The sequence below is a fragment of the Ranitomeya variabilis genome, chromosome 6, assembly GCF_051348905.1.
Source record: "Ranitomeya variabilis isolate aRanVar5 chromosome 6, aRanVar5.hap1, whole genome shotgun sequence".
In the NCBI taxonomy this organism is placed as follows: domain Eukaryota; kingdom Metazoa; phylum Chordata; class Amphibia; order Anura; family Dendrobatidae; genus Ranitomeya; species Ranitomeya variabilis.
Window position 1 is genome coordinate 33,883,932 of NC_135237.1, and position 18,567 is coordinate 33,902,498.

General features: G+C 42.3%; 1 protein-coding gene across 1 annotated transcript in view; it reads left to right on the forward strand.

Moving 5' to 3' along the window:
- CDK6 (cyclin dependent kinase 6) overlaps positions 1–18,567 on the forward strand; it is a 163,988-nt gene that overhangs the window by 66,717 nt on the left and 78,704 nt on the right. Inside the window, exon 4 of the mRNA XM_077268202.1 lies at positions 5,840–6,007. Coding sequence (XP_077124317.1) covers positions 5,840–6,007 — 168 coding nt within the window. The remainder of the gene's footprint in view (positions 1–5,839; positions 6,008–18,567) is intronic.

The following is an 18,567-nucleotide window of genomic DNA, read 5'->3' on the forward strand; positions in this document are numbered from 1 at the left end:
CGGAGAGGTTTATATGATCAATCGTTGTTCATTTACTAAGGTCTACGTGTTAATATGAATTATCGTTGCTCGTTTACCACTGTCACTTGTTGTAATCATCAGGAGGGGTTCATTCGATCAGTCGTCGCATAAAAAATGTGATCAGCAAAGAGTCGAGTAAACCATCATCGCCCCATGTAAAAGCCCTTTAGTTCTACAGCGGTAATTTCTATTAACATACAAAGCCGTGCGGCATGTTTTACGACCCATAGATAAATCTACACAGCACAATGTACCATAACTCCCAGCTAGTATATATAAACTACGGAGGGCAGTAGTCCTAGGCATCTTTCCCATTTCTTAGGAATGATTGTTTCCAGACAATTGTCCTGTTCACATTAGATCCTAATCACCCGATGAACAAGCAAAACACTTATTATTTTTTAATTATCACTCTGCAGCACATTGTCCTGTGTATTGTTACACAGGGCAATATTCTGCCGAGAATGATGATTTTTAAGCAAGTTTTAATAGCATTTGACCTGATTAATGAGCGTTTTTCTGATTTTGTATCAGTCAGCCTATTTAGACAAACTGATAATCGGGAAACAAGCGATCCTAAGAACACACGTTTCCATTAATGGGTCAGTGTAAATGCACCTTAAGCCGGAGACGTGCTGCCGAGAACAATGATCTTCTATGCACAGAACGATCGGTAGTATAATTGTTCTGTGAGCATGGAAGTGAAGTTCTCAGTCATTTAGTAGCCCAAGTAGCTTTAATAGCCATGGGTCGGCCGCCGGAAATTCATCTTTAGTCTGATGGCAAATGGGTGAAGCATCCACGAATCAAAGATTGACGGCCTATCCACGCGGAAGTCCTGGAAAGCTTCTTTAAGGCATTTGTTACTTAGGAGAAGCAGCTGAGATGACGCACAGACATTTTTTTTTTATGGTCTTGTGTCCGTCGAGTAGGTTTGGATGAGATTCGGGGGGAAGGCTGAGGGGTCTGCAAAAACTACAAGAGGGTTAAAACAACTTTGCTTTGGAGCAGTTGCTAAACCTTTCCCTCTGTGACTGCGAGGCATTGTTTTATCTCTTTAATCAGCAACCAGCTGGCTTGTCAGTGAATAGCGCAGTGGGCCCCTGGCCACGTTTCATGTGAGGTCTTGGCTCGGTGGCCGAGCAGGCAGCCCGCATCCAGTGTCACAGCTATTCAAGGCTATTGGCACAGCAGTGTCCCCATTAATTTCTGCTTGTCACATGCTGTCATGCAAGTTACACCAGAGAGGAAATGACCGTTATAGAGAAAAAAATGTCTTTCGGGCTCCTACAGACATTATCTCTGAGGTGACACGAGTGGAGAGAGTTTGCGTCTATCCAGTCACAGCTGCAGGAAAGGGGATACGAAGAACCAAGCCCCATGCTGTAACGTACCTTTCCTGCCTGCCCGCAGCTTCGCTTATCAACATCTGCCACATTGAAGTTCCTCAAACTACCACCGATATTCCATTTCCTGGAGTCGCGGTTCATTCATTGAAGACCCAACGAAGATCTGAAACGCGTTTGTCACCTTCTTATATTATTTACAAAAATAGATGGTTCACATAACTGCGGACCTGGAGAAAAATCAGTAAAGTCTATTCCACCAGTTATGGATGGATGTCTTCCATGATGGGGGTCACTCATCTGGGACATCAATAAATCGGAGTAGAAAGCAACTGCAGAGGCTTCTCCTTCTCTGAAGAACCCAGTCTGTCGTTGCATTACATGGACATCCTTTTGGTTTTAGTACGGACTGTGCATTATTCATTTCTCCTGTGGAGGTGCTGCAGGGAAATTGAACACATGTTGCTAGTTCCTCCATAGAGGAGGTGAAGGCTGCAGGACAAACTTCAGCTTTTATAGGGGAAATTGTTCAAAGAGGACAACCCATTTAAAGGTCTTTTCCATCTCCATAAGCATTTATAGGATATGCCATCATGTAATGATATCTGAGGGTCTGATCTCTAGGAACCCTAAGAGTCTTGAGAATGAGGGGTCCACAGCACTGACTTAATTCAGTGGCCTCTTTAACTGTGTTTCTTCTTTGGAGGTGCATTCATGACCAACTTTCTGTGTAGGTATTATATCTCACGTGCTAAGATGGATCCTCAAAGCCCTTGATTTAGATGAGCAGTTGTCAAACAGCACGGACAGGAAACATCGGTGCAGCAGGCAGATCCACATGGAACAACGGAAGATGATGTGGCAGATCGGCAACAGGAGAAGCAACTGGGAATCATAGGATCTGATGAAGCAGAGATGAGGTAACAGGATAACATGTAAAACTCGTTTTCCTGCAGAATTTATGCAGATGAATAAAGGGGCTTTCTTCTCTCACCAATCCCTTTATACTGCAAATACCCATCTGAAAATAAGTTGATTGCAGGAGGAAATACTGCTGAGACCCCTAGCAATCATCTGTGATCTGCAGCGATGCATGTTAGCAAGTGTTTATTTCTCTTTTAGGGGCACTGCAGGAAAATTAAAGTATAAAACGATGTCCATTAAAATATTCGGAGAGTACAGTACAGAGCAAAGGTTTGGACGCACCTTCTCATTTAAAGATTTTTCTGTATTTTCATGACCATGAAAATTGTACATTCACACTGAAGGCATCAAAACTATGAATTAACACATGCGGAATTATATACTTAGCAAAAAAGTGTGAAACAACTGAAATTATGTCTTATTCTAGGTTCTTCAAAGTAGCCACCTTTTGCTTTGATGATTGCTTTGCACACTCTTGGCATTCTCTTGATGAGCTTCAAGATGTATATCGTGTCTACACCTACCACTTGATGGGAGATGTTACATTGACTCACTGGCAGAAAAGCACTTCTGGTATTGGTTTAACCTGGAAGAGCTTTCACGGTCATCCTCTTCATCTCCTCTTCTTTTTTTTTTCTCTGTGTCTCTCCTCCATTCCATAAATCGAGACACACCAGGAAATGTTGTCAAAGTACTCATTAACCGTGCCGGTGACTGTCATGAGGACCAAAACATTTGAGAATGTATTTTTTTCGTTTGTCTGTTTTTTTCAATGCGGCTACTAAATTTGAGATTTTTTCAGCCATGAGGTTGCTTCCAGTTCTATTGACGGTCTTCAGTTTTAGCACTCTTGTGTCTCTGCTCCTATATTGGGCCTCCACCTCCGACTCTCCGGTGGCCTGCCTGTTGTTGTTAAATGACGTTACACCTGCATCTCCAAGCTTAAGAGATATTTCCCCATTTAGGCCGTCAACGAATACCCAGCTGTCACTGCAAAGTAAAGAGCTGCATGAGAACGTGCAACTGTAGAAGCGAGGACTCCAATACCAGACACAACCAGACCACAGAGAAGGCAGAGATGGTTTATTACCATCTATGCCTTCCTAATCGCTCCATACACATTTCTAAACAATACCGCTGACAGTGCTTCCTCCTTCTCCTCTGGACATAGCGATCATATGATCATCAGTTTTTGGATGAAGTAACAAAGTTAAAGGGTTTTTACAATTGGGTAGAAAAAGGATCTGGTCGATAGAACAGTTATTTACAAACTCTGTCCTTTAAAAGTTTTCAACAGCTCCATGAGGAGTTCAATTTATCGCGTAACACTTTTTACCAATATTCTACAAGTCCGACATGCTTTCTCAGCTCAATCGGGTTTGGTGGATCTTGGCATACAGCATCATCCCCTAGTAGATACTATTACTTTTACGGGTTATACATAGAGTTTTATTTCTACCATATACAAGTGCCTGTTGTCATTCCAACAGGATATTCACCCCCTGACAGTTGCAGCTAAATGGGGGGGTGGATAATATAATCTGGTTGGAAAGAGGAGTCTATCAAAAACGGAAGTCTATTTGCAAATTTGAGAAAATGCGTAGTCCTTGGTTGGCTCCTCTAGGGCGGCCCACAAATCTTCTAATTAGAGAGAATATTTATCATGCTATCTCTTAATTACAGTAGTAGTCCTGTTTTTTTTTTCCCCTTCTCTCCTACGAATTTTATACTCTGTTATTCTAGAACTTCTCTGAAAATGAAAATGGTCCTCTCTGGAATTTCGGGATTTGGGTCTAGGGTGGGTTAGGGATTTGAAGTTGAGATACTTTGTTTTTGTTTTATACTATGGAATTATTACGTCATTTATGGTATTTGAATGATGGAAAATTTGTATTTGGAGTTTTTCAATAAAAATTATTTGATTTAAAGAAAAAAAAATGTTAACATGTTCCCAAAGGGCCTTAAGAATGGTGCAATGCGTGAAAAATGCATTAAAAAATAAAATAGAAAAGTGAAAGGAAAAAAAGCTACCGCCAGTCCCAATCACGGTTTATAGCCACACCCAATCGAAAAAATAAATAACACTTGACCAATATATAAAAAGAATTGTTATGCAAAGGGGACACCTTTTAAAATGTACTTTAGTGGTCCTTTGTGGTTGTAAAATAAATGAAAAATAGACACAAATTTACTTATTTTGCCTCATGATATCGGCTAAAAAACAAACAAACAAAAAAAAAGAATATAAATACATATAACGACATAGAAACTAAACATCATGTATGACAAAAAAAGGACAAAAATTATTAAAATATCTGAGTGAGAAACATTTTTAGAGCTCTTTAAAACCTCATGTACACGTATGAAAAGGAAAGCACCCCCCGATCATGACGGGTGGAAAATGACCCGCTCCTCAATTGGTTTAAAAGAAGAAGCTGATAAACGGCCTTCTACGATTATTGTATTTTTTCTTTTTTGTTTTTTTTTATTTTTGCAGCATCTTTTCCTTTTTTTGATTTATTTAAAACCGTAACTGTATTTTTTACATGCATTTTTTTTCAAGCTCCACATAGAACTTTGCAACTTTTCAGGGAAAAAACATACTGTGAAAGCCGCCGGGAAACTAGTTGAACAGGTTGGTCTCCGGAGGCTTCTCTCTGCCCACTCCCCTGGATTGACGGGTTTCTGCCTATGCGACCATGCAGGGAGAGACCCGTCACTCAAGGACAGCAGGCGGGGAGAAGATGTCGGGGGCCTGCCCGTCCGACTAGTCTCCCATGCAGCTCGGTTCCCGCGGCTTTTATATGTTTTTCTCTGAAATGCCGCAGTGTTTCAGATTCCTATGTACCTGCCTGAAATCATGCAGCCAGTGTCTGATTCATGCTGCCCGTGGATCGGGGAACATGTATCAACAATCAGGTTCCCTTTAAAAATGCAGCAGGTTTTCTGCACAGAAAAAAAAGCTGAATTTACGCTACATGGCCTACAGATTTATATGGGGAGCCTTAAAAGATGCATATAAAAAAACAAAAAGTTTTTAAGTGCAGAATTCCAGCTTTTCTGCACATTAAAAACACTTCAATCTGCACCAAAAAAGCGTAAAATAGGGAAAAATGCACAAAAAAAATGCAATAATCAGAGCAGGTTGCTATTCCTTTTTTTTTTTTTTTTGGTAAAGCTGTGGAAATATGACCACCTCTGTCACTGTAAAATAAAATTAGGAAAAATTAATGGTGCATTTTTTTTGTGTTTTTTTTTTTTGCTGCGTTTTTCAAAAATACGGTACAATTGCTTCTGCTTTGCGAAAATGTGTTGTGCGAACAGGGTCTTAAATAATAGCAGGGTCTTGTCAATATTCTGCCAGCAAGAACGCATTGACATTTCACTGTAGATGGTCAGCAGATAACCAAGTTGGATCCAGGGCCGGTTTCATGGCACATTCCCACTGTTCTGCCTCTTCTTCTGCATCGGATACACTTTTCGAGTGATTTGGAGCTGAGATGTATTCTCATCTTTTTTTTTTTCTGTCTCTCACTGTTTTTTCTCAGGACATGATGCATCAGCTTCTTCAAGGACTGGACTTTCTCCATACGCACAGAGTCGTACATCGAGACCTTAAACCTCAGAACATCCTGGTCACCAGCAACGGACAGATAAAGCTGGCGGACTTCGGCCTCGCCAGGATCTACAGTTTTCAGATGGCCCTTACGTCGGTGGTATGTTTCAGATTTGCGTTATTACATTGGTTTGTATTATGTACATTGTAACTGTTCCCACCAGGTCCAGATTCGCTATATTCTGCTTGTAGTATGGACGAATTGTTGGCTCCACACATCCAAGTTTAACAGCTCATGTACGGACTGTGATTTCCAGACCGGCCCGAATAGGCTGTTGAGATCAGGTCAGGAGTTCCGTGGCCGGTCTAGAAATCGCCGTCCATACAAGGGCCATAAAATAAGGACACGACACCGCAGAAGTTTACTGTCTGTTGGTGAATGTTGTATATAGGACCAAAGTCAATTATAAGAATATTCCAAATCATGGGGCTGCGACACTCATACATCTCACTGAGCTCTCTGTTATTTAGGCCAGTTTCACATTAGCGTTTCTGCGCGCAGCGTAGGCCTGCGTACTTCTTTCCTTAAGATCCGCATGCATCTTGTGTACCTATATTTAACATATAGACATATAGACATGCGTTGTATGCGGATGCTTCCCCGTGCGTTGTTTTGACGTGCCCGCTGAGCGCAACATACAGATCATACAAGTTTTACCCTTTAAAAACAAGGCCTCATACATCAAGGCCTCATACGGCCACATCAGCAAAAATAAATAATTAAGTAAAAAGTTCTGACTGCTGAAATGCAAAAGCAAAAAAAAAAAATTGTTTTAAATTGCCGGGTAATTAAGGGGTTAATATTCTTGTTTGTTTCAGGGTAAAAGCAGTGATAACCAGAACTCCGTCCTATTAATACGATTTCTCTGTAGCTCCGAATATAGTGATCCTTCCCATAGTGGTCGCCTCTTAGTCACGGATAGATTTTGAGTAATAAACAGTATCAGAAATAAAACTCGCCATTTGTAGAATGAGTAACCTGGAAATTACCAGGTCGGGCTGAGATGTATCATGTCCTGCAGCCAGTCAGACGCAGAAGATGAGCCGTCACTCCTGGACTACAGAGATGACTTCTCCGCAGTACTAAGAACCTGAATCTCATAGGAACAGTTATTTCACAGAGGCCTCCCAAAGAGACCTGAAAAATGTAAAAAATAACAAACTCAAAACAACTCAAAATGTCAAAATTTCCTTCCTTTTTTTTTGGTGTGTGTGTGTGTGTGGGGGGGTTCATTGCACCTCCTTCAAAATATAAAAGAAAAAGTCATATAAAACTCATACACAGATAATAAAGAATTCCGCCCTATTGGTAGAAAATTCAGAAAGTTATATATTTATTTTTAGAACAACTTTTTTTTCCAGTTTTTCAAATATTATACTGGAAATGAAAACGACCATGAAGATATAATGGAATGACATAAAACCAATAACCAACTGGGGTCCTTTTCTGTATTGATTTTTTGTTATCCTCAATAAAACAATACTAAATATTTGAGTTCTGACAGTTTTTCCACCCTGCCAGTATTTCCCCAACCTCCTCTCAGGATCTCCTAGTTGTTTATCTCAGGCCCCATACACTGGATCAGAACACACAAGTACTAGAGTCCCTCTCATTTTTCCATCTATTGTGGAAATGTTTACAGTATTCATGTCCAATGTAATAATATCATCTTGTTCGCTATGACCGATCTCTCCAGTGACATTCTGTAAAGATTGCTTTAATATATTTTTTGACTTGAGCAAATTGTATCGCCTGAACATGAGAAATTCCATACTTGTCTATAAGCTCTATACACGTCAGCCTAATCTATATCACAAATGTGACGCTCGTCACTACTCACGGACAAGCCGCGAGGCTGGGCATTCAAGAGGTCCAAGGTCAAAAGACAGGAGGATACGTCATAGATAGATGGGTGAGACAAAGCCAACAGTCCAAGGTCAGAATTCCAAGAAGGTAGCTGATCACAACAAAAGGGCAAGGCAAACGGATGGTCAAGGCAAATCCAAGGTCAAGCATAAAAGATCAGAATACAAGACTAGGCACACAGAGCAAACACACAGCACTTGAGCAAAAAACTACTATTGGCAGCAATCAAAGGCAGAGAGCTGGTTAAATAGCCAGGTAATTAATCTGAAAGGAGAGGCATGGATAAAGCCCCGGAATACCCTGGTCCTGATTGGACGGCTAAACTGTCACTCAAGACACTGACAGCTCAGCATGACCCTTTCCTAGATTGGACGGCAGAACTGTCATTCATTGCGTTCAGACACTCTGATAGGATGAATCGTGACACCATAGTCGTTCTCTAACTGACCATATACCTATCAGATACCTAGCAGAAGACTTCATCCACTATAAGTTCATGCTCAAAACCTATAACTCTGCCCTTTATCTGGCCAAACAATCCTACTTCACCACCCTCATCACCTCACTATCCAACAACCCAAAACCACTTTTTGAAACCTTAAACTCCCTCCTGAAACCTAAAGTACAGATCCCCATCACCAACCTCAGCGGTGAGGATCTGGCCACTTATTTCTTAGAAAAAATCAACCACATCCATCAGGATATCTCAGCGCAATCTCCTCAGTGCCTGGATCCCCTTCCCCGCCGCACCTCAAGCTCACTAGACATCTTTGAGCCTGTTTCAGAAGAAGAAGTTTCCAAGCTCCTCGCTTCTGCTCGGCCTACAACCTGCAACAGTGACCCCATTCCTTCACATATCCTGCAGTCTCTCTCACCAGTGGTCACCACTCACCTGACTAAAATATTTAACCTCTCTCTTTCTTCAGGTATCTTTCCCTCCTCATTTAAACATGCCATCATAACCCCTTTACTTAAAAAGCCATCCCTGGACCAGAACTGCACTGCTAACTACAGACCTGTCTCTAACCTTTCCTTCATCTCTAAACTCCTGGAATGCATGGTCCACTCCTGTCTAATCAGTTATCTCTCGGATAACTCTCTTCTTGACCCCTTACAATCTGTTTTCCGCTCTTTACACTCCACTGAAACTACCCTCACTAAAGTCTCTAATGATCTAATAACAGCTAAATCCAAAGGTCATTGCTCTCTGTTGATTCTCCTGGATCTATCTGCCACATTCGACACTGTGGATCACCAGTTCCTTCTCACTATGCTCCGCTCCATAGGCCTCAAGGACACAGCCCTCTCCTGGTTCTCCTCCTACCTCTCTGACCGCTCCTTCACTGTATCCTTTGCCGGCTCTTTTTCCTCTCCTCGTCCCCTTACTATCGGGGTTCCACAGGGCTCAGTCCTAGGCTCCCTCCTCTTCTCTCTTTACACGGCCCCTATTGGACAAACAATCAGCAGATTTGGGTTCCAGTATCCTCTCTATGCTGATGACACCCAATTATAAACTTCTTCCCCTGTCATCACCCCTACCCTAATTCAAAATACCAAGGATTGTCTGTCTGCTGTCTCTAACATCATGTCCTCCCTCTACCTGAAACTAAATCTCTCCAAAACGGAACTTCTTGTGTTTCTCCCTTCTACTAACCTCACTCTACCCAACATCAAAATTACCCTGGAGGGTTCAACCATAACTCCCAAGCAGCATGCCCGCTGTCTTGGGGTCACATTCGACACCGATCTTTCCTTTACTCCCTATATCCGATCACTCACTCTTGTCACCTGCATCTTAAAAACATCTCCAGAATCCGACCTTTCCTCACCATTGAAACTGCTAAGACTGTCGCTCGTATTCATTCTCGTCTGGACTACTGCAACTCTCTTCTGATCGGTCTCCTTCTTACCAAACTTTCTCCTCTCCAATCCATCTTGAATGCTGCAGCCAGAGTCATATTTCTGTCCAGCCGCTTCACTGATGCCTCCATCTTGTGCCAGTCATTACACTGGCTACCCATTCGCTACAGGGTCCAGTATAAACTCATCTCTCTCACCCACAAAGCTCTCCACAGTTCTGCACCAACTTATATCTCCTCTCTCATCTCTGTATATCGCCCTACACGTGCCCTCCTGTTGTGAATTCTGTTTTTGGCTCCCTCTGGTGGCTACTGGTGGTACTGGTTGACTTTGGTCTTGTGTTTCCAGTGCACCTGTTTTCATCAGGAAATTGGGAGTTTCCTATTTAGTCTGGCTTCTCAGTCACTCTAGTGCCGGCAATCAATGTTACCAGAGCATCTCTGTTGCTTGCTACCTGCTCCAAGTCTGCAATTCAGCTAAGTTGAAATCTTTGGCTTTTTGTGTTTGTTTTGTCCAGCATGCATTTATATTTCTCGTGCTGCTGGAAGCTCTAGTGATCTGAAATTACTACTCCGGTGTCATGAGTTGATAACGGAGTTAAGGTAGTTTCAGGATGGCTGCTTAGGGTTTTGAGGTAACCGCGAAGTCCTCTTTTGTATTTTCATCTATCTAGTCAGAGGGCCTCACTTTGCTGAATCTATATTCATACTGCGTTTGTGTTTTCCTCTTACCTAACCGTTATTACATGTGGGGGGCTACTATAACTTTTGGGGTTTCCCTGGAGGCAAGCCAGGTCTGTGTATTCCTCTTATAGGGGTAGTTAGCTCTCCGGCTGGCGCGAGGTGTCTAGGGATACAACGTAGGCACACCCCCTGGCTATTTTTATTTAAGTGTTAGGTTCAGCATCGCGGTTACCTGAGATACCATCTTCCTAGAGCTGGTCCGTTTTTGCCCATGTCCCTGCCATTGGGAATCATGACAGTATTGCCGGCCATAATGTATTAAAGGTATTGGCTAAAGAAGGAGAGAAAAAAAGAAGTTTCTGACACTTTTTTTTTTTTTTACTCAGAGGTTCTGTCCAGAAGTGAACGGCAGAATTATAGGCGTAAAAATGGGTTGTGCTTCTACTGTGGTGATTCTGCTCATGTTATATCAGCATGCTCTAAACGCACAAAAAAGGTTGATAAGTCTTTTGCAATTGGCACCTTACAGTCTAAGTTTATTTTGTCTGTAACTTTGATCTGTTCATTATCAACTATTACTGTGGATGCCTATGTGGATTCTGGCGCTTCCTTGAGTCTTATGGATTGGTCCTTTGCCAGACGTTGTGGGTTTAGCCTAGAGCCTTTGGAAGTTCCTATCCCTCTGAAGGGTATCGACTCCACACCTTTGGCTAGGAATAAACCACAGTTCTGGACACAAGTGACTATGTGTATGACTCCTGACCATCGGGAGGTGATTCGCTTCCTTGTGTTGCATAACTTGCATGATGTCTTAGTGCTTGGATTGCCATGGTTGCAAACTCATAATCCAGTCCTTGACTGGAAAACAATGTCTGTGTTAAGCTGGGGATGTCAGGGGGCTCATGGGAAAGTACCTTTGGTTTCCATTGCTTCACTCCCTCTGAAATTCCGGCATTTTTGTCTGATTATGGTGATGTTTTTGAGGAGCCTAAACTTAGTTCTCTCCCCCCTCACCGGGATTGCGATTGTGCTATAGACTTGATTCCGGGCAGCAAGTTTCCCAAGGGTCGTTTGTTCAATCTATCTGTGCCTGAGCATGCTGCTATGCGAGAGTATATTAAGGAGTCCTTGGAAAAGGGACATATCCGTCCATCCTCATCCCCTTTAGGAGCAGGTTTTTTTTTTGTGGGTAAAAAAGATGGCTCCCTGAGGCCCTGTATTGATTATCGCCTGTTGAATAAGATTACAGTCAAATACCAGTATCCTTTGCCACTACTGACTGATTTATTTGCTCGTATTAAAGGGGCAAAGTGGTTCTCTAAGGTTGATCTCCGTGGGGCGTATAATTTGGTGCGGATCAAGCAGGGAGATGAGTGGAAAACTGCATTTAATACGCCCGAGGGCCATTTTGAGTATTTGGTAATGCCTTTTGGTCTTTCTAATGCTCCTTCAGTCTTTCAGTCCTTTATGCACGATATTTTAGGTTAGGTTCAGCATCGCGGTTACCTGAGATACCATCTTCCTAGAGCTGGTCCGTTTTTGCCCATGTCCCTGCCATTGGAAATCATGACACCCTCCATTCTACAAATGACCCCTGTAATCCGAACCTCGCACCTCCGTCTCCAAGACTTCTCTCGTGCTGCGCCAGCTCTCTGGAATGCACTTCCCCAGACGATCAGACTGATACCTAGCCCCGACCTATTCAAGCGCGCTTTAAAAAACCATCTCTTCAAACAAGCCTACCACATCAACTACTCAGTAAACTAACTTTGCCCTGTTCCCTCCTTCCAAATATTACCCTGAATCTGCACCCTACTATTCATCTGTCTCCACACCCTCCATGCACACGATAACTGCACTGGATACTCGACTATTGCACTTAAACACACGGGCTGATGACCGGATCATGCAGCTTTATATGAAAATCCGTATTTATTATAATTGCCAGACCTGAAATAACAAGCACTTTTCACCTATTGTGTCCCCCCATTTCCTTGTAGATTGTAAGCTTGCGAGCAAGGCCCTCACCCCTAATGTCACTGTTTAAATTGTCTTAACTTGTATGGAATTTATTGTCTGTACATGTCCCCGCTTAATTGTAAAGTGCTGCGGAATATGTTGGCGCTATATAAATAAAAATTATTATTATTATTATTTCTTGCCATTCTTTAACATTCTTTAAATAGCTTAATAGCCCTGTGGGAAATCAGGGTGTATCCATAGACCCAAATATTTCAGAATTTTCCAGGATAGGCCGTATTTCTTTCAGAGCGCCTTTGGATAGGGTTGTGTGAAGATTAGAGCCTGAATCCCATGGGTGACAAAATTCTGCATCTAAAGACACCATATCTGGCCTTTCTGCTTCTTTAATTTCCTTTTATAACATCCATTAACAGCAATGCCTTGTGAATATTTATGACTGCGGATCTCCCTTTTATAATACCCACTTGTGGTGGTGAAATTAGTGTGGGTAAATATAAGGCAAGACGATTCACCATTCGATTCAAAAGTATTTTAAGATCTTGATTTATTATTGAGGTTGGCCTATAGTTTATTGGGTTGTCTTGTTTTTATCTCCTTTTGGTAAGACTATTATATGGGCTGTGATAGTCTTGAATCGTTTGATATCTTGTTACAAATATTGGTTATATTATTATTTATTTAACGGCCCTCAGCTCGAACTCGAGACGTGGCAACTTGATGGATGAACGATCTGTAGGAAGATCGATCTTGTGCAGCCTAGATAGGTCCACCAGGGTCTTCTCCGATGTTATCTTGATTGTATCAAGCCATCGAGTTGCTGGACATCCTCTTCGCCTTGTTTCTTCTACCTTGTTCCTTCTATTCTTCCAACCATGATGTCCTTCTCCAGTGATTGCTCTTTTCTTATGAGGTGTCCAAAGTAGACAAGTCGTAGCTTGGTGATCCAGTAGGTGTAATTTGATCTCTTTAGAGCTTTATAAAATTCTCCCGAGAAACCATCTGATCCAGGTGTTTTACAAGTGTGTAATTCTCCTATTATTTTCTATATCATTCTCCTGATATTTCTTCATCTAAATTGTCCAAGTCTTCCATTGACAGGTGTGGTGGTTTAACCTTCTTAAGCCACTCTCCCCTTTCCTTTCCATATGAACAGAGCTACATTTCAATTCCTAAAATTAAGGAAAATTTGTATTCCTATTACTTAAGCCTTCATCTCGCTCTCGAGCGACGGTGACTCAATGGATGAACGATCTGTAGAAAGCAGGGCTGTGAAGTCGGAGCCCATTTTGGTGGAGTCAGAGTCAGTGTCCTGGAAATTGAGGAGTCGGAGGTTTGGCTTACCGACTCCACAGCCCTGGTAGAAAGCTTGATCTTGTGCATCCTAGATAGGTCCACCATGGTCTTCTTCACCGCTATTTATAGTATCAAGCCATCGGGTCGCTGCTCTTCCTCTTATTCCTCTTCTTTCTATTCTTCCAACCATGATGTCCTTCTCCAGTGATTGCTTTCTTCTTATCATGTGTTTGCCCATCTTTAATGACCTGGTCTTGGATATAGCTACAGAAAACTTGAGGCCCATCGGTGCTTGTCCCTTGGCTTCCATAGTCGGCACCAATGGGATGACAGATGGAGCTCACTCTTTGTTTAACCGCTTAAACGCTGCCGTCATTATTGATCGCAGTATCTAGGGGGTACATAATATTCAGTGCCATGAGCAGAGCTCATTTTTTGATCCTTAAAACTTAGGGTAATTTTTTCTATGATGACCCTCATTGAGGTCCTACTCGCTTCTATACAATGTGTTAGGTGTGCCATTATTTACCAGTCAGGAGGGTAACATGCTTGGCATTCCGGTACGTATATAATGTCGGCTGAGATTGTGTACCTCGGAGTACAGGGATACAGCAAGGCCCCCTTTCCTTTAACCCTCTCCTGGCTGTCAGCATTTTGATGTAGACTTGCAAATACCAGAAGGCTCGGAATAGGGCGAGTTCTGCGCAGCGTATCAGTTCTTGTGGGAAAATATGCTCCAGTGAGTTGTTGGCACCGGGGCTGGAATGTGGCATTTAGAGGCACCTTTTTACAGTGGGAAGGAATTACTGAAGAATAAACAATCCAGCAGTGCTAATCGGACCGTGGTAATCGCATAACCCAGAAGCCTCTCGCTGCCAGATATTTACAGGACGCACATTTACTGTACGCCATTCCTGGTTGTAATCGCTATGTTATGCTGCGTCCAACAGGGGTTTCCAATTTTTTATTTTTTTTATCAGAGCAGTGGGAGGTCCTACACCTGAGACCCCCGCCAATCAGGTGTTAGCAGATCTCGCAGGCGCTGAAAGTGCAAAGTGAAGCCAGAATATCACAGCGCCATTCACTGTGTAGTGGCCGTTCTTGCGTACTGCAGCTCATCTCCTATTGAATTGAATGGGAGCTGAGTGTACGGAGGTGTGGAATGGGAGCTGAGTTGCAGAACCTGAGAACGGCCACAGCACAGTGTATGGAGGTGTGGTGTATGGTCCCCTACACTGTATACCTTCAAGAAGCTGCTAACAGCTGATTGATCAGACCCCCATCGATCTGGTATTGATGACTTATGCCAGGGCTAGATCATCAATATCATATTCCTGGACAATCCCGTTAATGTCAGAGGCACAAGGGTTTGGCATCTAACACCTTCACCTTTGCTGATTACCAGCTTGAAGGCTCTCTGGTTTGAGAACGAACTGCAATACCAGGTACTGCCACTACAGCACATATAGCACTGTGCCTCGCAAACGAAAACAATGGCGTCTCGCATTGTGCCCCACAAGGAACCGCGACTGTGACATGCAAGTAGCAAAAAAGGAAACTGGTTCTGACTTTTTGGGACTTTCTTGCCTCAGATGCAGAACTTTGCGACCTTTTCACTTACGTTATGCTGTGAAGTAGCAACAGCATACAGCGATCTTTGGCTACGTGATCTGTGTCGTGGCCAGAGTCGCTGTGTAGACCCTGTTTAGGCCTATCCAGCAGATCAGTGGGGGTGACAGTAGTCTAATGGTTGTTTTTAGCGATAATTTGCAATCACTGTAGTGTATCATCAGAAAATAATGTAGTGTTTAAATCAGATTTTTGCATTCAATGTATTTTTTTTAATTAAAAATCACAAATTGTATTAAAAATTAAAAAATATAAATCTTGCAATTTTCTCACTGGCCACTGGGGCTTTTGATTTTTAACCTTTAACTTCCTATTGTTTCCTGAACACACGTACGTTAGCCACAATGGTCGAATCCTGACACTACTATTGTAATTAATCATCTAAGGCCGGGTGCCCACGATCCGATACTACCGTAGCAGCGCTTTGGAAGCAGCACATGTTCGCTGCCGGCTATTGAACGCAGGAGGTGAGCTGTGACATCATCTATTGTGATTGGTGGATCCTGTGTTATCTACTGTATATACTGTAGATGTGTTATCAGTCATTGTACAGGAGGAGGAGGTGAGCTGTGACATCACCTATTGTGAATGGTGAATCCTGTGTTATCTACTGTATATAGAGGTGTTATCAGTCATTGTATAGGAGAAGGTGGTGAGCTGTGACATCACCTATTGTGAATGGTGGATCCTGTGTTATCTACTGTATATAGAGGTGTTATCAGTCATTGTACAGGAGGAGGAGGTGAGCTGTGACATCACCTATTGTGAATGGTGGATCCTGTGTTATCTACTGTATATAAAGGTGTTATCAGTCATTGTACAGGAGGGGAGGAGGTGAGCTGTGATATCACCTATTGTGAATGGTGGATCCTGTGTTATCTATTGTATATAGAGGTGTTATCAGTCATTGTACAGGAGGAGGTGGTGAGCTGTGACATCACCTATTGTGAATAGTGGATCCTGTGTTATCTACTGTATATAGAGATGTTATCAGTCATTGTACAGGAGGAGGAGGTGAGCTGTGACATCACCTATTGTGAATAGTGGATCCTGTGTTATCTACTGTATATAGAGGTGATATAAGTAATTGTACAGGAGGAGGAGGTGAGCTGTGACATCACCTATTGTGAATGGTGGATCCTGTGTTATCTACTGTATATAGATGTGTTATCAGTCATTGTACAGGAGGAGTAGGTGAGCTGTGACATCTATTGTGAATGGTGGATCCTGTGTTATCTACTGTATATAGAGGTGTTATCAGTCATTGTACAGGAGGAGGAGGTGAGCTGTGACATCACCTATTGTGAATGGTGAATCCTGTGTTATCTACTGTATATAGAGATGTTATCAGTCATTGTACAGGAGGAGGAGGTGAGCTGTGACATCACCTATTGTGAATGGTGGATCCTGTGTTATCTACTGTATATAGAGGTGTTATCAGTCATTGTACAGGAGGAGGAGGTGAGCTGTGACATCACCTATTGTGAATGGTGGATCCTGTGTTATCTACTGTATATACTGTAGATGCGTTATCAGTCATTTTACAGGAGGAGGAGGTGAGCTGTGACATCATCTATTGTGAATGGTGGATCCTGTGTTATCTACTGTATATAGAGGTGTTATCAGTCATTGTACAGGAGGAGGAGGAGGTGAGCTGTGAGATCATCTATTGTGAATGGTGCATCCTGTGTTATCTTCTGTATAACAAAGGGGGCAAGGGGGCATCCTCTACGTCTGGAGGAAAAAAGGTTTAAGCATAATAACAGACGCGGATTCTTTACTGTAAGAGCAGTGAGACTATGGAACTCTCTGCCGTATGATGGTGTAATGAGTGATTCATTACTTAAATTTAAGAGGGGACTGGATACCTTTCTGGAAAAGTATAATGTTACAGGTTATATATACTAGATTCCTTGATAGGGCGTTGATCCAGGGAACTAGTCTGATTGCCGTATGTGGGGTCGGGAAGGAATTTTTTTCCCCATGATGGAGCTTACTCCTACCACATGGGGTTTTTTTGCCTTCCCCTGGATCAACATGTTAGGGCATGCTAGGCTATGGGTTGAACTAGATGGACTTAAAGTCTTCCTTTAACCTTAATAAAGTAACTATGTAACTATGTAACTATGTATATAGATGTATTATCAGTCATTGTACTGGAGGAGGAGGTGAGCTGTGACATCACCTATTGTAAATGGTGGATCCTGTGTTATCTACTGTATATAGAGGTGTTATCAGTCATTGTATAGGAGGAGGAGGTGAGCTGTGACATCACCTACTGTGAATGGTGGATCCTGTGTTATCTACTGTATATAGAGGTGTTATCAGTAATTGTACAGGAGGAGGAGGTGAGCTGTGACATCATCTATTGTGAATGGTGGATCCTGTGTTATCTTCTGTATATAGAGGTGTTATCAGTCATTGTACAGGAGGAGGAGGTGAGCTGTGACATCACCTATTGTGAATGGTGGATCCTGTGTTATCTACTGTATATAGAGGTGTTATCAGTCATTGTGCAGGAGGAGGAGGTGAGCTGTGACATCACCTATTGTGAATGGTGGATCCTGTGTTATCTACTGTATATAGAGGTGTTATCAGTAATTGTACAGGAGGAGGAGGTGAGCTGTGACATCATCTATTGTGAATGGTGGATCCTGCGTTATCTACTGTATATACTGTAGATGTGTTATCAGTCATTGTATAGGAGAAGGAGGTGAGCTGTGACATCACCTATTGTGAATGGTGGATCCTGTGTTATCTACTGTATATAGAGGTGTTATCAGTCATTGTGCAGGAGGAGGAGGTGAGCTGTGACATCACCTATTGTGAATGGTGGATCCTGTGTTATCTACTGTATATAGAGGTGTTATCAGTAATTGTACAGAAGGAGGTGAGCTGTGACATCACCTATTGTGAATGGTGAATCCTGTGTTATCTACTGTATATAGATGTATTATCAGTCATTGTACAGGAGGAGGAGGTGAGCTGTGACATCATCTATTGTGAATGGTGGATCCTGTGTTATCTACTGTATATACTGTAGATGTGTTATCAGTCATTGTACAGAAGGAGGAGGTGAGCTGTGACATCACCTATTGTGAATAGTGGATCCTGTGTTATCTACTGTATATAGAGGTGATATAAGTAATTGTACAGGAGGAGGAGATGAGCTGTGACATCACCTATTGTGAATGGTGGATCCTGTGTTATCTACTGTATATTGAGGTATTCTCAGTCATTGTACAGGAGGAGGAGGTGAGCTGTGACATCATCCATTGTGAATTTTGGATCCTGTGTTATCTACTGTATATAGAGGTTTTATCAGTCATTGTACAGGAGGAGGAG